The sequence below is a fragment of the Cebidichthys violaceus genome, unplaced genomic scaffold (assembly GCF_023349555.1).
Source record: "Cebidichthys violaceus isolate CVI_PGR_0920_01 unplaced genomic scaffold, fCebVio1.0.p SCAF_25, whole genome shotgun sequence".
NCBI classification, from domain to species: domain Eukaryota; kingdom Metazoa; phylum Chordata; class Actinopteri; order Perciformes; family Stichaeidae; genus Cebidichthys; species Cebidichthys violaceus.
In genome coordinates this window covers 3,753,974-3,776,141 of record NW_027176428.1, presented here as the reverse complement: position 1 = coordinate 3,776,141, position 22,168 = coordinate 3,753,974, and the positions used below count along the sequence as shown (strand labels likewise).

Here is a 22,168-nt window from a genome sequence, read left to right as displayed (position 1 = left end):
TAAGCAAGGACACATGGATTCATAAAGGTTTTTTAAACATGTTATAATGCCGCCGAATTTTAATCAACAAACCTTGTGCAAAAATCTACATTATTTTCTTTCATTAAGGCAAAACAAGAATAAAACCACAGGCGGTTAGATAATTTAACAATTTAATGCTGTGACACTGCACCAAAAATGCTTAATGTTGCACCATAAAAAAAATATAAAACTTAGCCAAAGGGGGACCGTAATCATTCTCTGCCTTGTTGCAATAAATTACCTTGTAAAGGACGGATCAAAAAGCTATTTACAATAAAGCATCGGTGATGTAGTTTGTGATGCAGTTTTGTTTATGGGGGTTTTCAGGCAATTTTCCATCACAATTAGCACTTTTATTGCATCTTAAAAGAAATGTTGCCTCATTAGTCCACATATGAAATGTTTCCCCCCCTTAATTTCCAATAGATGATTGGCACACTCTCCACACCATTGTAATTACGCTGCACAGTAAATTTGGTTGGTATTTAAAACTCTCACATATTTAGACCAAAGCTTCTCCTGCTGTCAACTGTAAACAACTGTTCCATTGACTTGCACACTGAAGTATTCAATGAATGGTTACTGGAGGACCTCTGATAGCAGAGGGAGGAGAATACATTTCATCAAGCTAAATATCAGCAAATGTAATCTATCATTGTGAGATTACTCTATCGGCATCTCAGTGGTTAATAACTGCAGCCTAAGGTGTTAGTGCCAAAGTGTGATTATGTCGTATAGGTCAACCGAAAAAAAACTCCCAGTGCAAGTCGGCCAATACACCACTGCCCTCTAGTGGACACTGTAAGCCATTGAAGTACCACTATAGGGTCTGCTATAGGAAGCAGTAGTCCCATCATTGCGAAATAATTCAAGCTGATGAACAGATTTAGTGTAGCTATAAATGGTATAAGCCATGTGTTTTGTTATTTCATATAGTGTTAAGATATTCACCCTTGACTATCAGCATGTTAAGGCCGGTTGGGTTCACAGGAAATAAAATGTCCAACTCAATAATGTATTACTTTCCTTTTGTATTGACTTTTACTGTATGATAGTCTGACTTCACAGTGACATTATTGCATTTTTTATTTTTTTTAAATGCCATTTCTATAATATTTCTTTACATTTCTTATGAGAATATCTGGTTTTCTGCAGGAGACTTTATAGGTCGTTTTGGTAAAAGTATAGCTGCGAGAAATTGCTGCTGATGGCTATGTTTGCTGGTATCTGAATATTGAATAATAACATTCTTGCTGCCTTGTTAATAGAATATACAGCACGTGGCTCTGACGGACTGAGGGCTCGAACCGTATTTTTCTTTACACAGTGAGGACGTGACTGCGCTTTCAAGTTTGTCTGCCTATTAATCTATAGTAGGCGATTCATATTTAGATGTATTTATAATTATATATTTCAAATTAATATTTGCCATTGTGTACACGTTAACTGAGGACATTTTCTCAATAAGCAGACAAGTAAATACATTTTTAAGAAATTATCTCGTCATGAAGCTACTGAAGGTGAAATTGCATTCACATTCTCAGAGAGCCCCACTATTTAGAGGTTTTTCCAAATACATAGTTTTAATTAATTTCTTTGCCACAAATATTTTAAAATCAATTAGTATTGCTCTGGTTTATTTGCTCACTGTTCACAAATGCCTGAAAAAGCTGAATAAAAGCACAGAGCCTGTGTAGGTCTACTCAAATATCGTTATAATATATACTTATTTCTTCTTGGCGCGTGGATAACAGTTGGAAAATGATTTTATTAGGGTCGATGTTTAGTGTTTAGTGAGGTAATATTTGCAATTTCATACTTTATGAAAGGAAAGCACATCATGTTACTCCGACTCTGAACAGAAGGTGGTGGTGTGGTATCTGAAAGAAACACAAAGCTTGTGTATGTCATGTATCTTGGCTTGAATCTATAGTGTAAGGTCAATTTCACCCGCATTTCAAATGGTTAGTGTTTTGAACATTTATATATCCTTTTATAAAATGTTCTACTCATTACCAAGACAACACTGTGTCTAATATTTTTGAATGAAATGATAGAAGCCAACCTGACTAACCTTTGCAACTTGCAGTAACCAGGTTATCATACATATTAATATAGGCTATGATCTATTTCAGTAAAAGTCAAATAAAATGTGCAGACATTAAAAAAAGCTTATTTGTGAAAAGCTAAATGACGTTCATATTCTAACAGCAACTTTCTTCAAATAACTCATGTGTCAAATCATTGTATTAGGGCTAAATAAAAGGCTACTTTAAGTGGAATAAAGCTTCATTAATGGTATATTGGTATATTTTGGTACATATTCGGCCAGATTATCCAGATTTTTGTTTGGTTAAATATTCTGCAATAAAAGTGTGTCTGAAGACTATTTGTTAAAGAATAAACAGAAATAAACTTTTGCAGCACACTTTCTTTAATTATTTATATTAATTAATCTTAATCCTCTACATGTCTTGGAGGTAAAAAACGACAAAGGTGAAGGTCTATTAAACACCCACTCAGTCCTGTGCTTTAATAATAATTTATCTGAGCTGTAGGCGACTTCTAATAACCCATTTTCCCTTTTGTTGGGGATCAAGGGGTTTAACTGCAGAGTCAAATAGCGTCCTGTGATCTTTTGGATGATATAAACAAGTGAGTTTTGTTTTCTGCTGGGCTCCTGGCAAGATTGAGCGCCGGGGACAAAAGAATGAAAGAGTTGAAAGAATGGACGGATCCCCTTGGGCTCTTTTGTGTCAAGTTTCTCTTCTTTTCAGAAAGAGCGTCCATCCGTGTGATTTAAACCTATTGTCAGGGATTTATGTATCAATTCATGTCTCGTGGATATAATGGAGCGTAGATGGTCAGAGGAAAATACAATACCAAATAAATAAAACAACATCCACCACGAACTAAAGTAAACTGTCAGAAAACATTGACTTCAAATTAATTTAATAAGCTACAAAAACACAAACTGAGTGTGAGTTAAAATGTGTGTGTGTGTGTGTGTGTGTGTGTGTGTGTGTGTGTGTGTGTGTGTGTGTGTGTGTGTGTGTGTGTGTGTGTGTGTGTATTAGAATAAATCAGTTTAGGACAGCAGCTTGTCAGCGTTGAGAGGGAAATCACAGCGCAGAGAGAAGTGTTGCCCGTCCCAGTCCCCCGTTGACATTTTAGGAATGATAAAAGTTCCGCCTTGCCTGGAGCTACAGCCTCACTGGAGCCGGCCTCCGTCTGCGGCAGATTGCCTTTGCTCATTACAGCAATTATTTTACTGCAATTTAACCCCTGCCTGAATGGCAGAGAACTCAACAAAAAGCCTTTAAAACTGCTTTGGAGTGGTCTGTAATTGTCTCCCTATCGGATCCCTGTTTTGTCATTTAAGTCTTCCTGATGGCAGAAAATGAGAGATAATCTGAAGGATGAAATATTTGCTTTATGTGCGCAAGTAAGGTAATATGTTTGTACACATGGGCTCTAACACCCTGTCTTCTCCATAATGGGGTGTCACCTGGCTCCTTTTACACCCTAAACACTCCATAATGGCACTCTAGTGGATAGTTTACAAGCAATTTAACCCAGAGAAGCAATCTCCAGTATTTATCGGTGTGTTCTGAAGTCCGCACAACTGGTTGCCCCCCCCCCCCCCCCCCCCCCCCCCCCGCCCATCTCCACCCCCTAAATTCTTCTGGCGCCAACAAAATCTAGGTTAGTTGTCTCAAAGCAATAGGCAACAGCTGTAGCATTACGTTCCTCCAAATGATATGTTGCCAGTTTAAATGCACGCTGCACACCAGCACTGCAAGGGTTTGAACTGAAGGAATGTGGACATTATGTTGTCAATGTTGTTATGGCGTGGGTCACAGAAAGCCTTCGGACTCCTCGATGGCATTCCTTAAAGCATGATGTTATATAAATGCTGACCAATTTAACTGTTCTCTATATTTAACACGGTTTTACAGGCCTGATAATAATTATCACCTCAGTTTTTGCCCATATAGACTTTGTCTCAAGATGCTCCAACAAGTTACACTCAAAACAGACCCAAACTTCGTCGTAAAAACAGATAAAGAATTGTAAAATAAGTATTACCTGAAGTTCTCACTAAAAATAAGAAAATATAATTTAAAGGGATAGTTTCTCCGGCTGCTTTGTAAAAAAAATATTTTTAAAATGAAATAGTCTCCAGGCACCATGCAAGTCAAAACGAACAACTGCTTAATGAAAAAGAATAAACAATTTATTGTTAAGTTATGTCACAAATATATTCATAATATAAATGAGGATATTCTTCAAATATACATTATTTTACAGTACACATATCCCTTTCGAAGGGAATCATTCCAACAACAGACAGTGCTGTTATAAAAACAAATGCTGTGGTTTGCCAAATTCACAAAGAGCATTCATTGACACTGGATTCAGTAACCCACTAATTACCCATAATGCAAAAATTGTGGTTTTTGCAGTGCACTGATGCATGACAGCCCAACATACGTGTGTTGGTGCAAAATGTGAATCTGCGAAATAGTCTCTGCCTCACGTAGAAGCTGGTTTATTAACCATTTTACCTGACTGATGAAGGTTAAAGGGAAACTATCTGTGACACACTGAGGCACTCAGCCTGGTCCACTCGACTGTCAGGTACTACATTATTTTTTCCACCACTGCACCGCAAAAATTAGTCAAGTCAGTAAGTCTCCCGGTCAGATAAATTCTATGACATAACATTTTTCTCAATATTCTTGATTGGCTTTATAATTTAGTCCACATTTAAGACTCAAGAATAAATGACTAATAAAGTTGGATTATTTCGCAGTGTGTGAACTTACTGGCGAGGTCAAGAGAAGTGGACAAACTTCAAGGTCCTCAGAAGAGGGTCTGTTAGGAGGCTCTGACCCCCCTGTCAAGGTGTGACAGTGAGCTCAGTGCCAGCATGCCTCTTCATTTAGTATTTAGTGTCGCCTCACCTGTCCGAAGGGCCCCCCTCGCTCGGGGCCCTCAGAAAGTAGTCTAAACCCCCTTGTGTCCCACTGCGCGTGCCCCTCGTCCTTCCGTCCCTGTCAAGCAAGGTGGTACATGCTGTATCCGACGTGAGCGGCGTACAGTCCCACGGGGGAAACCGGCAGCGAGTGCCTCTGGAACGGGTGTGAACCATATGACGCGGGGACGTGCGCACCGAGAGGAAAGGAAATCCCGAAAGCTGGAGGCAGCATAGGCTTAGCTGCCATTTTCAGTTTTTCAAGTTCTGCCTCCTGCAGCCGCTTGGCTTTGGCTCTTCTGTTCTGAAACCAGATTTTGACCTGGGTCTCCGTCAGGTTGAGGGAACTGGAGAACTCTGCGCGCTCGGCGATAGAAAGGTACTGCTTCTGGCGGAACTTCCTCTCCAGGGCCAGCAGCTGGGACGTCGTGAAAGGGGTCCGGGGCTTTCTGTTCGTCTTGTGTTTTCGCAGAGGACAGGCAGGAGGACTCAACCTTCCTGTAGGCGGACAAAACACTTTAATTTAAAACACTGGTTTGCAATGCAGTGCCAAATCCAAACAAGACAAATACACTGAATAAAGTTATCATATTATAAAAGCACGTAGACTAAGAAAGAGATCACATTAAAGTCCAAACTGGAGTATAACATTGCACAGATTGTATTTATCTTTTAATAACTTTTACTTCTGACACCAAACTTACGTGGAGGTGTTGGAGAAAAACGAGGACTCTGTAGCCATGAAGTCCTCTCGTTACTGTCCGGGCTCTCGGGTTTAATCAACACGTCGTCTGGCATGTTCATGATGTCGCCCACTGAAAACGGGGAGCTCATGGATAAAGCAGGAACTGAGGTATCCAGACTACCGAAAGAACCCATCCTTACGCCTTTTACCAGCGCATGGGACGTCCCGGGAACGGACGGGGCATCCGGGGATACCGCCTCTCTGCTGGGTTTCCTGTCAGCCATCAGTGCCTCGACGCTGAACGGCAAAATAGCAACTTTTGGTTTCACGGGCTCCTCTGCGGGGCTCAGACTGGTCTGCATCTCGCCTCTGCTGACGAGAACCGAGCGGGGAGGAAGGTCTTCAGTTTTCAAACCAGCGGTCAAAGCTGACATGGCGATCGATGGGGCCATACAGGTCCGACCGGCACGGGTGAGGTGACGAGTTGGCTCTCGTGAGTACAGCAGAGAGGGTTACACAAAGTTATTGCGGTGCGCCCTAAGGTGACGGTATCCTCATGTTTATGTGACCGAATTGGAGTGCAGGGCTATAATAAGGCAGGCTTGGGGAGAGAGTCAACCAATCAGGAGCGAGATGGGCTGGTCCTGGACAAAAAAAAAATCAGAGTGGGGAAGTTAACAAGTTACTTTTTTTTTTAAACAAGCAACTTCAAATAAACATAAACACAACAAACTCTAAATGGGCCATGTTTCATCAAGACTAAATCCAACACAAATGATGTTAGTAGGACTGTACCCTACAACAAGTTATTGACATGTTATAACAGCACCTGAAGGCATGTGTATTATTTATTATTACCCATCATGTGTATTCCATCTTTGATAACTTCTCTGTCCCAAACATTTTGACCTGCTTTATTCACATCCACCCTGTGTGATGATTGGTTTTGGCCATGTGCTAAAACTGCTGAAGAGAGTCTTAAATGTTGCACAACAGTTTACTGCTCCCCCTTTATGTGATGAACCTCTTGCAGCGCGCTGTTTATGGATGGCTGCGGGGCTCTAATCAGATTGAAACACACAGGCCATCGCAGTCATTTAGGGATAATTATCGGGCTTGGGGGAGGGATCACCAGGATTTTCCCCCTTTGACTACATCCATTAAAGTCAAAAATTATGTGGAGTCGAGGGCAAGGAGGAGGAGGCAGCGTGGAGCCAAGGAGAGATTTAACCCAGGACTGTCATTGATTTACCTTGCTGTACCTTCTCATTATCTGCAGTCCCTATAAAGAGGGTCTTTTTTATTGGCATTATAGCTTGCAGGGAATATACCACATGGATATATATATATATATATATATATATATATATATATATATATATATATATGTATATATATATATATATATATCATATAGCATTGAGAAGTACTGCGTAAAGTTTGAGGTCATATTAAAACATGTTGCAGCTTAAATTTTGAAATTCACAAATCTTAGAGGAAAGACATGAAAATAGATCACCTTTATTTTGTTGCTGCCTAGTCAGTTCTCGGGAAAGCGTCTGCGTCGCTAATTGCCAAGCATAAACAATCTGTCACGATTTGTCAGTCTCCCTAATGGGCAGACAAGTTATGTTGTTTTTAGGCGCCAGCAGTGCCCGGATCAAAGCGCTCGGCTCGAGGGAAACTATTGAAAAAGTTCAACCCGCACCGAGAGCGCGGCACCGCCTCCTCCTCTACCCGCCCTAGCCCAGGGACACTCGAGCCATTCAGCCTGAAAAATTAGCTTTTTCTCAGCCGATCGCACGCCATTTCCATCCATTGAAATGAGCGCTAGAATCGGCGTAATAGTAGGCTCCTCTGAGGAAAAAGGTCAGCGCCCACTAGTTACTCTCAGAGAGTTTCTCTCTGAAAAGGATTCCTCGGTGCAAGTGTTTCCCAAGATACACATTAGAACCGCAGATCCCCGTCTGAGGAGGCGTTTGTTGTTAGGACTTTGTGCGGGAGCATGCGAGGCGTTAAACACAGTGGGGATTGTGAGACCTCAAACCAATCATCCTCATAATCTATCTGTCCCTGTGCCATAACTTCACCAAGGGAAATAAAAAAAACCTCTCCAGGACCACAGGAGTACTACCGACCTCAACCAAAGCCTCATAAAGGTTTAACTTGTTGTGGTGTAGTCTAGTCATGCTTGAAATACCGAATGGCTTCCTTCACTTGAACATTGCAATTAGCATGCAAGGTGACACAGGGCTTCTACCTGTTTTGCATGCACGAGCGATAAAGACGACACGATAAGGTAAATCATTTGCTTTTCGGTCTTTAAGTGTGGTAATTTTAGGGGAAGGGGAATCAAATCAAATAAAAGGATATTTCAATGGTTATTGTTTTAATCACTGGTATTAAAAATAATGTTAAAATGATTAGAAAATAACAGGTAGAGTGATTTCCGGTTGCCACATTCATATTTAAATTGTAGCCACAGGTGCCCCCCCCCCCCCATAGTTGTTTTGCATTTTACAACAGACAACCTGGGTCCAGTTGGTTACTTAAATCTTAACGCACAAGTCTTAATTTATCATTTCCTTTCGGCAGCACATCCTGTGTGTGTGCAGGTAAAGCAGGGCCTCCGCGTGCAGCTGCGTTGTGTTTGGAAACACTTAAAGCCTCTAACCTGGAACGAGTGGCACTGTTCCGACAGCTTTGAAGTCACCGGAGTCTCCGGACTCCCGCGTCCGTCTGAAGTCTCTTCTGCTTGAGGCTCAAGCACTTAACCCGTCCTCCAACACCAACTCGTTGAACGAGTCTGCGTTAACACAAATGGGCACACGTGAGACGCATTAACGCGAGCTGTTTGTTAACGTGCAGCAACAACGCGTATAGCCTGCTAATTTCTCCTGCTGAAGTGTACTTGTTCGGAAACTCATAAATCACTTGTTGGTTGGTTATGAAACGTTGCAGGTCTGTTATTATTGGTTATTGCGTGTCTCACATGTTAGACACGAGTGTTTTCTGATTCGATGATCATAGTCCGAGGACATCATGATACTGAAGTTGACAAATAATAATTATTATAAAGTATTAATAGTGTTTGCTTTCAACCACCACCATTTTCTCACTTTTCATCATGCAGCAGATGATTTAAACATGATCTCGCCCAAAAGTTGATTTGAATGAACATTTAACCAGATTGTGGGCCTTGGTTGTTGCAGTTTATTGGGTTTGTGAACAGAGGGACGGTGGTGCTGGAAAACAATGTTAGTGGCAATTAGCATCCCAAACAGTGGCCTTTTGAGGAGACTGATGGTCCATGGAGAAGGCGATTACCATAACGTTTCATTTAAATCCCGAGGCAACAAATGAGGGCCGAGCTGAGGTACAAAACAACTGTAAGGCTCATCGGGCCTTTGTGTAACTTTATAAACTACTTTGATTCCCAGTCAGGAGGCAGGGACTCCAGACAAAGACCCATTGTTGCCCCCTCTCAAAGTTGTCTTAACCCGTTTCATGCAAGGTCTGTCTATTTAGACTGTAAAGACATAAAAGGGAGTGTCGACGTCAAAAGGCATTTTCAGGCAACATATTTGCACTTGGTGCAAGTAAATGACTTTCGTCTGGGGACAATGACGCTCATGTGAGTAACTCAAATATTCTATAGTCACATTTGAAATTAATAGTAAAATTTGCTATTTTCAAACATTGGGAGATATTGTCTGTTTAAGTGAAACCCATTTGACTAAATGTGAAATCACAGAAATATCTGGAATAATCAGATCAACATTTGAGGGATTTTAAGTTCATTTGATGGCAACTTTAGAGCAACTCGGAGAGATGAGAGAAAACAGCCGGCAGTCCAATCCCAGGTCTCAATAATTATACATAATGTATCTTATTTCAAAGCAATTAGCGCAATCAGGCGGATCAGAGCACTTTGCTGCCAGTTAGTAACAATGCCTCACGGTCATTTAAGCCTCGACATGCAATTCACACTCTGGCTCACGGGTCCTCCGGCAGTGCTTCAGTCCATTTGGCAGGTGTATGAGTCCAAAGTCCAAAAGTCATCACCAAGTCAGTTTACGTTTCGTTCATCCCACCACAAAAACAATGCACGTAATAACCTTTTTAGAACAGGTTTAATTCAATCTTAAATACTGCAGCCTACAGAGGACATAGCAGAAAATTAGGTTTGCATTTTAATCAGCTTTGCATTGAAAACAAAATAAATGATCATTTGATACTATCATTAAACATAAACAGTTAAAACATCCTAAATATGTAAAATAAAAGAAGTGTGTGGCATTTTTTGAATGTATGACAATAATAACCATAAAACCTGCAGATTAATTAACAGACATTGTTATTGAAGTTTAAGCTTTAAAATAAAAACAAACGTATTATTATTATTATTATTATTATTATTAATAATGATACATAGTAATCTAATATAAAGTCTCTCAAATGTTGTAATAAATTATAATTTAGTCGAAACTGCTAAAATTTCAGCTCATAATTAACGTGAAAATAAAAAGCTAACAATTTAACATGTATGTAGTACCAAATGCATATATAATAAAAACATTCAACATGAAATTGTATTCATGTTTCGGAGATTAATTTAGTTGAATCTAAAGCAGCTCCAAAAACCTGGTGAACAGCAGGAAAACAGCAGCTCAGAGAAGAAACGGATCCCAAATGTGAAGGCATGCCGTATGACGATGATAAATGCATCTGAAGCTTCGGCGACTAAACGACTGCATGCTGCTTAAATAAAGAGAAGAAGAAGAAGAAGAAGAAGAAGAAGAAGAAGAAGAAGAAGAAGAAGAAGAAGAAGAAGCAGCAGAAATAGATGTTTTTTGCGAACTATTACGTCTCTAAGTCAATCAGATGCACCGCTTAGTGAACTTTATTCCCCATTCATCTCCCTCACCTTTCCCCCGGCTGACAGGCAGAATGAATGTGTCCCACGGTGATGATAAAAACCCTCGTGCGGTTCAGAAAAAAGGCGCTGTCGCCAGCCTTGCTGGGGGGGGGGTTCTCTTAAAAGAATTACTGGCATCACTTCAAAATAACTCGGAAATGATGCATAATGATTTAAGATTGTCTGCACGAAAATATTGATATCATGAAACTAATGCCTCTGCAGATTGCATCACACGAGTGTCCTTATTACCCAATGTCCTCTTTTCTCTCCCTTGTTTTTTTAAGGTAGATTTTTTTGGGGAAAGCAATGGACTGTTCCAGTTTGCAGTACTAAAACACACACCTGTGACCGCATCACAGTTTCTTGAAATATTACTGCGCTAAATGAAAACCACTTCAGTGTCACTGAATTAGTTTAATAATGCTCACCGGAAGAATATCATTCAAGGTAAATAGCCAGGTAAATAATGAGAATAATTACATCGAATGAACGTGTGGCACATTTGGGTACTTATTTTCAGTATGATGGTGTGTTATCATCATTTTACTCTTTATTGTTCTAAAACCAGTGGGTCATTGGACTAACTAGTGCTTCAGCATTTTCAATCTGCATCCAAAAAACACTACATATTTTTGTATGAAAATCACACGGAACTTGCCTAATCACATTCCCAATTATTAGACATAAGCTAACTGCATTCAAGTGATGTGAACTTCTTAAAAGATTAGTAACGTTGTTGTTTTACATTACTTTATTTTTTTGTTCGTTTTAAAACAACCTTTCAAAATAAGATCCACTTTATTCTGGCTAAAATTGGCTACATATTTACATTATGCCAGTCAGTTTTACACATTATTAGAAGGCCTATTTATAATAATATTCATAATTGTTATTATAATAATTAATATAGATAATAATAATAATTTTATTTTTATGATTATGATCGTGATTATTATTATTAGAGAGAGATCCATGTCCCTTATTCAAGTTGATATATGCTCTAGGCTGTAAAAAACATGTATTTATATTATGTTTCTATGGAAAGCAGTCTGTACAATATTCGTTTTTTTCCTTCTGTGATTCAGCCACACAAACACACACACGCACACACACACACACACACACACACACACACACACACACACACACACGACACGCGCCCGCGCAGGCGCGTGCACACAGCTTCAGTCAGATTAAGATCACTATCCCTCACACCCTGACCTCTGCATGACTTTAAAATCAAAATAATTCCATCATGTGAGCGGCGGTATCAGTGTTTCTGCCCGCCGTTCACTCCTCTGTAAAACTTAGATAAAACTGCAGCTTTTACATTTACAACATTTCACCGTTCAATCAAAGACATCTCAATTACCCGAGGTATTGGTGTGAAATTGAATTATCGCCCCTTTATTTCTTACACGCCATTAAACAGGAAGCATACTAAAATCATTTGCAAATCACTGGCCCGGGTAATATGATATGGGCCATCTAAATGGACTGATTAACTAATGACAAATCATGGGATTTATTTTGATAAGTCGATCATTTGGCTTTTTCAAACGCGAGTGCGCTTGTTGATTAGAAACTAAATAGAGTCTTAAATGAAATGCTTAATAAGCGCATAACAAGCAATAGTTTGAGCAACAAATCATTTCTATGATCGGTAATGCGGGGATTCAAAAAGATGCTTAATGATGAAGTAAATGATGTGGAGCATCAAAACGCTGTCACCCATATTTCCCAGCGCCCAAAACAAATTGCAGGAATAATGAAAACATGTTCAGTCTTATTTTAGAACAGAAATACTGCTGCAACCACAGTAACAAGTATTACAGCAGTGTGTCATCATCTTTATTATTATTACTATTACTATTACCATTATTGTTGTTGTTGTTGTAGTGTAATTATCAAAAATGCTGATATATCCTTCAAATTGTTTGATTTCATACTTTTTAAAAATTGTTTCCACTAATTGAATGAATAGCTGCATTAAAAACATCTTTTTGACAATCAAGCAGGATTTCACACAGTAATTAACCGTATATCAAATATTTATAAGTTTAAAAAGATACCTGTTCTTTCTCCCAAAAATATTTTCCATCTCCAATAGATCAATTTTCTCCTTGGAAAACTATATTCATTTCCCATTTTCATCAAGATAGGCAAGCATAAATAACTTGAGGTAATTGTGTTGGAAATTAACTCTGTGGGAACTGACATCAGATAAAAAAGACAGGATTTGAAATGCAATCATAAAGATTTATACAGTGGTGTGTGGTTCAGCCATTTTAAAATATCACTGCAAAATCTCTGTCTTGCCCTTCCAGTGACACCATGTACATAAACCATCCTTCACAAAAACCTTAAGCCCATCATTTTGGGCGGTTCCCTCCCGCTTTAGATCTGGCCAAAGAAAAGCAAAGCAAAACAACAAAGGGGGGCAGAATCAGGGGGTTTGTCTGGGAAGTTGCACAGTGGACGGCGAGCCGCTGTGTGCCCTGTCCTTCAGATCACAGCGTAGCAGACTTGGCTCCATCCTAATCTCACAAGTCTCAACAGTCTGCAACTCAAGTTTATCCAGAGGGGGTTGAGCTTCTCGAAGCCCCCCATCACCATCTCATCTAACCCACCCCTGTCCTCCGCCTGCCTCCACCCAGAGGAACACTCTGTTAGTGAACCTTTGCTGACTCTCGCTGCCTAATCCTTTAAATGTGGGAAAAGCCTGAAATGATGAGGAGTTGGGCTTTTTTATACAGGTGATGTCCTTTGCCTCTGCATGTTTCCCTGTGGCCAGCAGGATCAGCCTTAAGACAACAGGAGATCCTCTGGGTGTAATGGGCCGAGCGGCGAACCCCACATTGAGCAGTCTGCAGCAGGAATTCAGGACTGTAGGGTACATCCCCTTTGTTTGTTGTGAGCTAATCCGTAATCAAGAGGGCCATAAGTCTAACAAACCAGAAGTTGTATTGCCCTTTTGTCAGTCACACAAAGTAATACTTAACAAATGAATTGGTTAGATACAAACGTTTTAAAGGAATAGTCCGATCAACCTCATAATACCTTTTCAAGTTATGTCTGTCCGATGTCAATGTGTTAAAGTTAGATTTTGTTTGCAAGGTACTTCTTTGTGGTGGCTTCTGTAGCATATTGGGTAGAGCAATGGAACCTTATTGAACTGGATGTTGAAGAAACCTTCCCAGTAAATGGCTGAATGACTGAGCTCAACAGCAAACACATACTGAAGCTCTGCCTGTCACTGCGTTACAGTGACCACATTTATTGGCAATGCTCAAGTTAAATTGCATTATGCTGCCTGTAGTTTGGCATGAAGCACGGCATGCCGTTATGCTGTTTGTATTTGGAGGTCAGCAGAAATGAGTGATTTATAAAAACAGGCGTTTATAACGGTCATCTTCACTCGGTCACTGCAGTCAGTGTCTGTTTAATGACGTCATAGCATGTCACATTATGACAAAATCATTTGCCATTTAAGGGTGTTGTCACACACCCACTGGCGCATACACACCAAATATGCCCCTTCAGTCACAGCCCCTCAAGCAGTGAGCTCACTCGGGCAACAGCACTTGTACCCACCTCCTTCCGCAACCCCACCCCTCTCCTATGGGAGACATATTTAATTTAATTAAGGCCTGTCAACGCTATTGATTTTGGCACTTTCAATTATGGCCCACCCGTTTATGGGCTCCATGGGCTGTGGATCTACTGAGCTGTGATGAGGGGGCCCTATCAGCGCGGGACCACATGGACGAGGAGCCTCTCCGTCTTCCTTATTGCCCTGTGCTGTCTGCAGGAGACACTGAGGTATGGCTGTTGCCTCTGTCCCACTCCCCTCCTGCTACCCATAATTAATCCCTCATTAGACAGGTCTTTATTGTTTAATTTGTGCCGTTCGTAATCAAATTGGGCAGATTAATTGCTACAGAATTTAGATACGGGGGTGAAAAATAACCTCTTTTAATTGCCTTCAGGTTTTATGACGCCCGAGGCTCTTTAGTGAGCCATCACTGGACACGGTGAAATATCTCACACACTCAAGAATTTTCTCTACATCAGTTTTTGAGTGATGAACCGTTATTGGGGTGCTCTTTTTAGAGAGCACGGCTGCTTAGCAGAAGCTCATTAAAATGTTTCTCACAGATATATTTTCCCTTGCAGTCCTAATTGCAAAAGTCAACCTTACAAATTCTTGTGTTTATTTATGGTCATGGCCTTTTGCTTGTTTGTGAGTGCTGGCTGGTCAGTGTGTGTGTGTGTGTGTGCGTGTGTGTGTTTGTAAAGCGTGTATCTGTTTCTAAGAAAATATTTATCAATAGAGTTATATGACAGGAAAAACAAAGTAAATATGTGAACTTTCTGTTTGTGTTATTTAAGACTTTAGAGTTATCATTAGTGCTTCATATTTTAGTTTCTTCAGACTGCAGTGGTGAAAAGGGATTTGGATGAATAGTGTTAGGTGCGACAATAAAACAGTAACAAGCTATTTGCTTGACACATTTTTACAGCATATATTTAAGTGGTGACTAAAACACCAGTAGCTGCTAGCACTTAATAAAATAAATACTTTTGTACGCTTTGCACAGGCACCTTGTAAATTAAGTTCTAAGCCAAATTTAAGTGAAAACAGAAATGAATATTACACTCACTTTGTATGGGTTAAGGTTCACAGAGGTGACTGAAAAAGCAAAGGTAAACCTTTGTTCTATGTCCTGAATCTAACAGCTTGGCTAAAGTGTTGATGCACGCACAATTTTAAGTTGCACTGATTCTGAAAAGTTAATAACAATATTAACTTTCTGGAAGGAAAATAAGTTATGGGCTTTATTTGATTACAAAATAGTGATAATTTGAGGGAAAATAAAGTACAGGCAACAAGTAAGAGTAATTAGTTTTTCACCTGAACTCTATTAATACTATTAATAATTGTATTGCAAAAAAAATAAATTACAATATTACTCCAAATTGTAACTTAATTGCAAAGCGGATGTTTGTAGTAATCTGTTGACTTTAGAAAACATTAATACAATTTAAAATAATTTTTTGTGCATATATAGATATCTGTAAACCCTTTCTCAGACTGTGTGTTCATTGTGTATGTTTGGCTGGCTGGCTGGCTGGGTGTGTATGTATATGCAACGTGTCATGTTTCAATGACATCATTTAATGAGAGCATTGATGTCAAAAGTAGGGTAATTGCGTCGGCTGTCGTGTCACCATACACCTTGACAATTATAGCGTCACTCAACGATTATGGTTCATTATCTCTCTGAAAGGTCGGCAGTCCAAACAATGGAGTCGCACAAACCTATATACTAATTGCTAGCAGACACAACTGGACGTGTGGAGCCAGCTGAAGAGGTATATATTTAGCTTCTGTTGAGTGTATGGGAATTATGAGGGTGGGAGTTACCCAAAGATGATTATTAAATTTCACTTGATGGACAGATGAGCATAGTAAGAAGTACAAGTGTGCTATTTAGTGATGGATCTAGCTTTTAACTACAGTGTAGGAGGGCAGGATTGGATGGCTTAGTGGAAAATACTGAGAGCCGCTTGAATGGTGGAATTATGGGTAATTCAGAAAAGGCTATCAACTCCAATGCTGACCCCTTTTTGAAATGAAAAGTTGAAGAAAAGTTGGCTTTACATCGAATCGTTAGATCCAGATGGGACACGAGTGATCTACTCACAATGGAATCTCTTTGGGACGTGATATGATTTATTAAACTTCTCTTAGTTCCACTTTCGTAGACAACATTTTTTTTTCCCATGGATGAGTTGGTGCTGTCCACCATTTTGTGCCCTCACTAACCCCTTTGCCCTTGGTGCTCCACTTGAGACCTAATAAGGCAGCGTGGATTCCTCTGGCTTGCATGCTTCATATTATCTTCACATCCCCCTTATTCAATATCTCTGATGGTTATCTTTGTTGAAGTTGAGGGCCGTGACCAGGAGCCTCGGTCCTTTTAAGCACAACTGGATCTCGGTTTATGTTTTCTGTGTCATATGTGTAACCGTTGTGTAATTGGTTTCGTTTCCAACAGATGGTTGTTTACTGTTACTGCGCACGATTATAAACTCTGAAGTGATTATTTAGAGACATGCAGATTTGGTTGCAATTTATTGTATTTTGCTTCAACTGGTTCAGATGTTTTACAGGAAGGCAGGCTTTCAGAGTTATGATTGCACCGACCAGGTGATGAAAATCAAAGTCAGACGGCAACGTTGAATAACTTTTATATAACCGTGCTTCATTTAGTCTAACGTCATGCCATTCAGCTCACTTGGCCTGACAGTTTTCGGAGAAGTTGAAAGCAGTTTAGCGAGTACCAAGTGGCAAAGACCCAGAGAATTTCAAGCATGCTTTAATTTTGGCTCTACTTTCTGATCAAATCACTCCCCAACAGCATTTCTCCTCAGTGAGTCACAATGAACAGTTTCCATTTCGCACCTTTTCAAACCTGGTTTATTTGGTGACACCTGTGTGGTTACTGGTGGTGGTTGAATACTACAGGTCCCAGAATTATGGGGGAAAAAAACATTTGTTGAGCAGCTACTTCACCAAAAATACAACAAAAGAGCAACTGGTGTGTCAGCTCATAGTGCAACTAAACAAATAAACATTGTGTTGTTAAAGAAACCTGTCAACAATCAGCCTTTTCCCATCGTGCAATGACCAACCACCATTTGATATCAAGCTGCAGAGTAGTGTCGAATATGACAGCAAAACATAATACATGTAGTTTTATTATCTTGCTGAGAAGTTTGAAGGTGACCAACTACTCTTCATTTTAAAGCGTACTCTGGCTGCTCCTTCTTGTTCCAATACTCCCTACAATATTTAAAACTGATTCACTGTCAAAAAATGCTGACATTTTCTTGTTTGTAAATGCATTTTTGAGAACGATAACTGTCAGTGAGTTAATACAGCTCTGATACAGCTATAGAAGACTGAAGAGTACAACGCAGGACTGATTTCTATGATATAAAATTACAAACAGTAATGCTGGATTACATGCATATATTGTTTCTTGTGAATCTCTCATGCATTGTTAGGTCATTTGAAACCATGCAGCATGGAAATGGCGGACCCCGCCACTATCGATGAAAACTACTAAACAGGTAATTACAGAATATAATTACAACGAATTGCAGAAAATGCTGGTCATAAATTGTATCAAAAATCTTAAGGATTATAAATTTTCTTTTCTTTTGCAAAACACACACACACACACACACACACACACACACACACACATACACACTAAGACTCATTATGAGCTGGGGTTGCGTAGCTAATTAAAGTTGCATAGGGCTGCGTTGGCGAGGCGCGCTCCTCGCTGTGTGGTGGAGCCACAAAGGCTGCACAAACATCTCCACAGAGGCCCCGCTCCTTGTTTAATGAAACATCGCAGGGGCCCTGCGAATGCACACAGAGAGGCACGGCACAATCTGACGGACAGTGTCACCGGGGCCATGCCAATTATGTTTTCAGCAAAAGCCCACCAACCCCTCTCCCTCCTTCATCTGTATTTCACGTCCCACACCTCCTCCTCTCAGCCCAGACATAGAATAACAAGACAGAGATATGATTACTAATCTGCCCCCCAAAAGCCAAACACTAAAGATGTTGGGATTTGTTTGTTCAGTCATCAAGAAGTGTTTCAAACTGAAATGTGGGTCTGGGGCGATGATGGTTTAATGAGAGTTTGCCGCTTCATATGTTTGTTTTTGTTCTGATTGGATTGCGTGAGGCTGGATATGTCTCAGAGTGCTCACTGGTCTCATTATGGGTGTAGCAATCTACTTTTAATAGCAGCAATTTGTTGGGTATACCACGATTGGTGTCATGGACTGTAAACAGGATCGCAAAGACTAGTTCTGAACATGGTTAATGTAATACAGTAATTATGTTTTCTGACTTGGTGGCTCGGTAATGTGCTGTATGACATGTCTGCTGTTTGGGAGAAATCACTGCAGGAGCATCTGAACATTGTTTTCCACCTTGTGTGTCTCTGCTCACAGTCACAGATGATAACTTATTCCACTCTCCACTTGTGACTGTCTCCATTGAGGTGCCTCCGCTGCTCCTTTCACAAGGATGAGGACAAGATTAAGCACTCTTCTTATGGATTCATTCAATTTGCTGGCAAAGGTACTACATTCACCTGACAAGGAAGGATGGATAAGTCATTTGTCAATTCCTGCAATTGTATAGAAGCGAGACAGCACATGTGTAACTGAAAAGAGAGCAAGAGACAGGGGAATAGAAGAGAAAGCGGGTACAGAGGAGGGCTTTGGAGGTGATTTAGCGTATGGATGTAAATGTAATCAGAAGAATAGGTATTAATGTTTATTGTTTTCCAGAATAAGATCCCTCGCTCTGTCAGTTAAACCTCCACATTCCTGAAATCATAAGCCCTGCATCCATGTTATACTTAGCAGTTGCACTAAAAGTTATTGAAAGCTTAACCCTGTATATGTATATATATTTTTTTAATTCATATACATACATAACTATATCCAATAATCAAAAAATATTAAAAACGCTGACTACACAATGGCAACCAATTTCTTTTTCCGACCATATTTATCAAAATCTCACATGATGTGAGCTTGTGGCTTCCCCTTGCTGTCTTTATTCTCTTGTGCAATGCCACTCAGCCAACAATAATGGATAAACCTACATGTATAGAAAGGCAAAAGAGGCCTGTAAATGAGCAGCGGAAGGCCTCGGAGTGAGAGACGTGGTTGCTTCTTTATTTTTTCAAAACAGGATTAGCGAGCCCATAAAAGGGGACGGCACGTAAAGTGACACAATTATGGGCGGTGTCAGATTCCCTTTACAGTTTGAAGAGCTCCCACTTCTCCCTTGCGGGCAAAGAACCTCAGCGGAAATCAACCTCAGTTGCTCGTGAACCCTTCAGGAGTGGCTTTTCGTCGGGCTATTCGAGGCTGACACGAGGGCCTCTTCCACCCCTCCACCCCCTGCAGTGCACAGCTCATTGGGCATAAGAAACACAATTAAATTCAGCTAAAGCACGACCGCTGACTGCTCGGCTAGCCTAATAGGCTTAAGAGGGGAAAAAATAAATCTAATTGCGTGTTATTGGTCTGAAGTTAATCCCCCCCTGTCTTGACACTAGACTGACTTTGGCGGGTGATGGTGGTGTGCTCTGTGGTTCTAGAGCAGTTCAAAAACAACTCAATGTGAAGAGTTTTGGCGGTAACAAAGCCAAGGAGCTGCACTTGACTCCTCCTGACAGGAGCTGAACACCACTAGAAACCTTCTTAAGTGGCTTGTAAGTCTTATCAAGTGCACACTCTTGTATGGAGAGAGCGCCCGGTGAGAGTCCACACACCAGTGAAATGATGATGTCAGGACCACAGTGCAGAGTGATATAAGGTTTGAGTTTCTTTGGGGTGAGGGGATTATGAAAGCTTGACAATGTTCCACTGACTGCAGGCGTGGGAGGTAAGAGGCGGCATTATGAATTTATTGTTTCACTACGCAGTTTTGAAACACATTGGATGGGATTAATATGAAATTACTCTGTCCGCCACTGACACCCGATCTTATTTCTAAAGGCTACATTAAACGAACCATAGCGATATACAACACTTAACTTGCTGTTTGGATTCTGAAATGGTTTCCAGTCCTGGAGCAATCCTGTGAACACATTGGATTTTTCTCCAGTCCACCCATAATTGGAGTCTCACTTTTGCCCTTTTGTACATATTATTAAGTTGTTAAAACTATCAAGTCAGAGGTTGGGCTTTTGACCGCGTAGCCACACGCATTGCTAATCCTTTCTCTGTTATTTCAACTCGACAAGACTTGGCCTCCCTCAAGGTTTTTCTCAAAGTGTACAATACCTTTCAGCTGTGCTTATGGTCATGGATGTGTTGGTGTAAGATGGCTAAATAGCTCGTGGTGTAAATAGGACCCAGACAATTGAGCTCCAAAGTGGATGGAAACAGTTTTCAAACTTATTTACTTAGGAACGATCAAGAAAACCACCTATTTACATACCAGCCTTTCTTCCTCTGAAGATATAAGTATGTCTTTAATTTAGTGAGCACTTCAACAACTCACTTTTCACAATGAGTACTAATAGTTCTCACTTGGATGGGGGCCCTGCGGCATGTGAGATTTGCAGCACTGTGACGGCCTCCTTTGCTGCAAGCAAACAACACAGAGACAAATCAGTTAAACCTCAGACAACACTGGATTCAGCTCTTTGCACAAATTACTTGTTCTCCACTGTTTAGACACCATTGGTTGCAGCTGAAACTGGGCTAACGCCTCTGGTATAAAGACATGATATTATCTAATTAGAGTGTTAAGAGAAACCTCCAACATCTTTTGAATTGTTAAAGGGATAAAAAGTGAACAAACTTGCAAACAAAACACAATATAAAACCTTTTTCTTATGTAGCATAAAGGCCACTTATGACACATAGACTGACACATTTAAATAATGTTGCAGCTGTTATGTTATGTTTGTAAGACCCAAAAGCAGAACTCCATCACACAGCTTGCAATTTGAAACAAAGTGAAAGACTTGTGTGTTGAGCCGAGGTAGATATACAGCAGGATCTTAATAAATGGATGTTTCTCAGGCATGCAGGTTGATTGGCAGCAGCAGAGAGATTGAGTGCCACACACACACACACACACACACACACACACACACACACACACACACACACACACACACACACACACACACACACACACACACAAACAGAGACACCCACACACCAGGAATGAAAGAGAGAGGCACAGCCTGACCATGACAGCAGCATTAACCAAGATTCCAATTTTGGCACAAGCCAAAAGTACATTTATAATGATGAGTCTTAATTTTGTGTATTAACTTTGAATTAAAATACAAACAACTTGTTTTTCTCTGCAAGCAATAGAGAATTAAAAAACTTCATGGAGTTTGGTTCATAAAATACAGATTTCTGCAAAAGCAAAAGCAGCTACAGTTTATAGAGTTATTGTTAACAAATAAAAAAGGCAAAACAGCTTATGAAGCTCCTACTCTCCTCACAGACATCACATGCAGATGAAGCAGTAAGTGCTTATCTTGTTGAATGGGAGTTGGGAGTCGATAATTAGCGCAATCAGTCATGTTGTTTTAAAGGAAAGAATCTCCTTGGAAGTATTGTTGAGTCTTTGATCACAGCCTGATCACCTGTCTACTTATCTGGACTGTTCTACACACGAGGCCTCTGTTTAGTGTTCAGATAGCGTCTTTGTTAGCCGAGTGGCTTCTTCCTTTGTGTGGTCAAGCATGGAGCAGATGAGCCTTGAAGAGAGAGTGGCTGGACTTCTGAGGTGAATGCACCGAACGTCAGTGAAACCTGAAGAGTGCATCAGGATTTTCCCTAACACTGATAAAAGCCAGATTTAGTGCCGCTCATAAAACACAAGGCAAATTGTGCGCTAATAGCTATCTACTTCAGGACCTGGTAATAGGGTCCACTAAATTTCCATCTCAAATACCACTGCCAACTGAGGCGAAGTCTTCACCGT

The 22,168-nt window shown here is 40.3% G+C and overlaps 1 protein-coding gene across 1 annotated transcript; it reads right to left on the bottom strand.

Annotated features, from left to right (window-relative positions):
- Positions 1-4,292: 4,292 nt before the first annotated feature.
- Positions 4,293-8,374, bottom strand: msx1a (muscle segment homeobox 1a). The gene is made up of 3 exons (XM_068720281.1): positions 8,359-8,374; positions 5,704-6,328; positions 4,293-5,497 (listed from the first exon to the last, which is right to left on the bottom strand). Exons 2-3 carry the CDS (start codon positions 6,134-6,136, stop codon positions 5,082-5,084), a joined length of 849 nt encoding a protein of 282 aa, XP_068576382.1. The 5' UTR covers positions 6,137-6,328; positions 8,359-8,374; the 3' UTR covers positions 4,293-5,081.
- Positions 8,375-22,168: the final 13,794 nt, after the last annotated feature.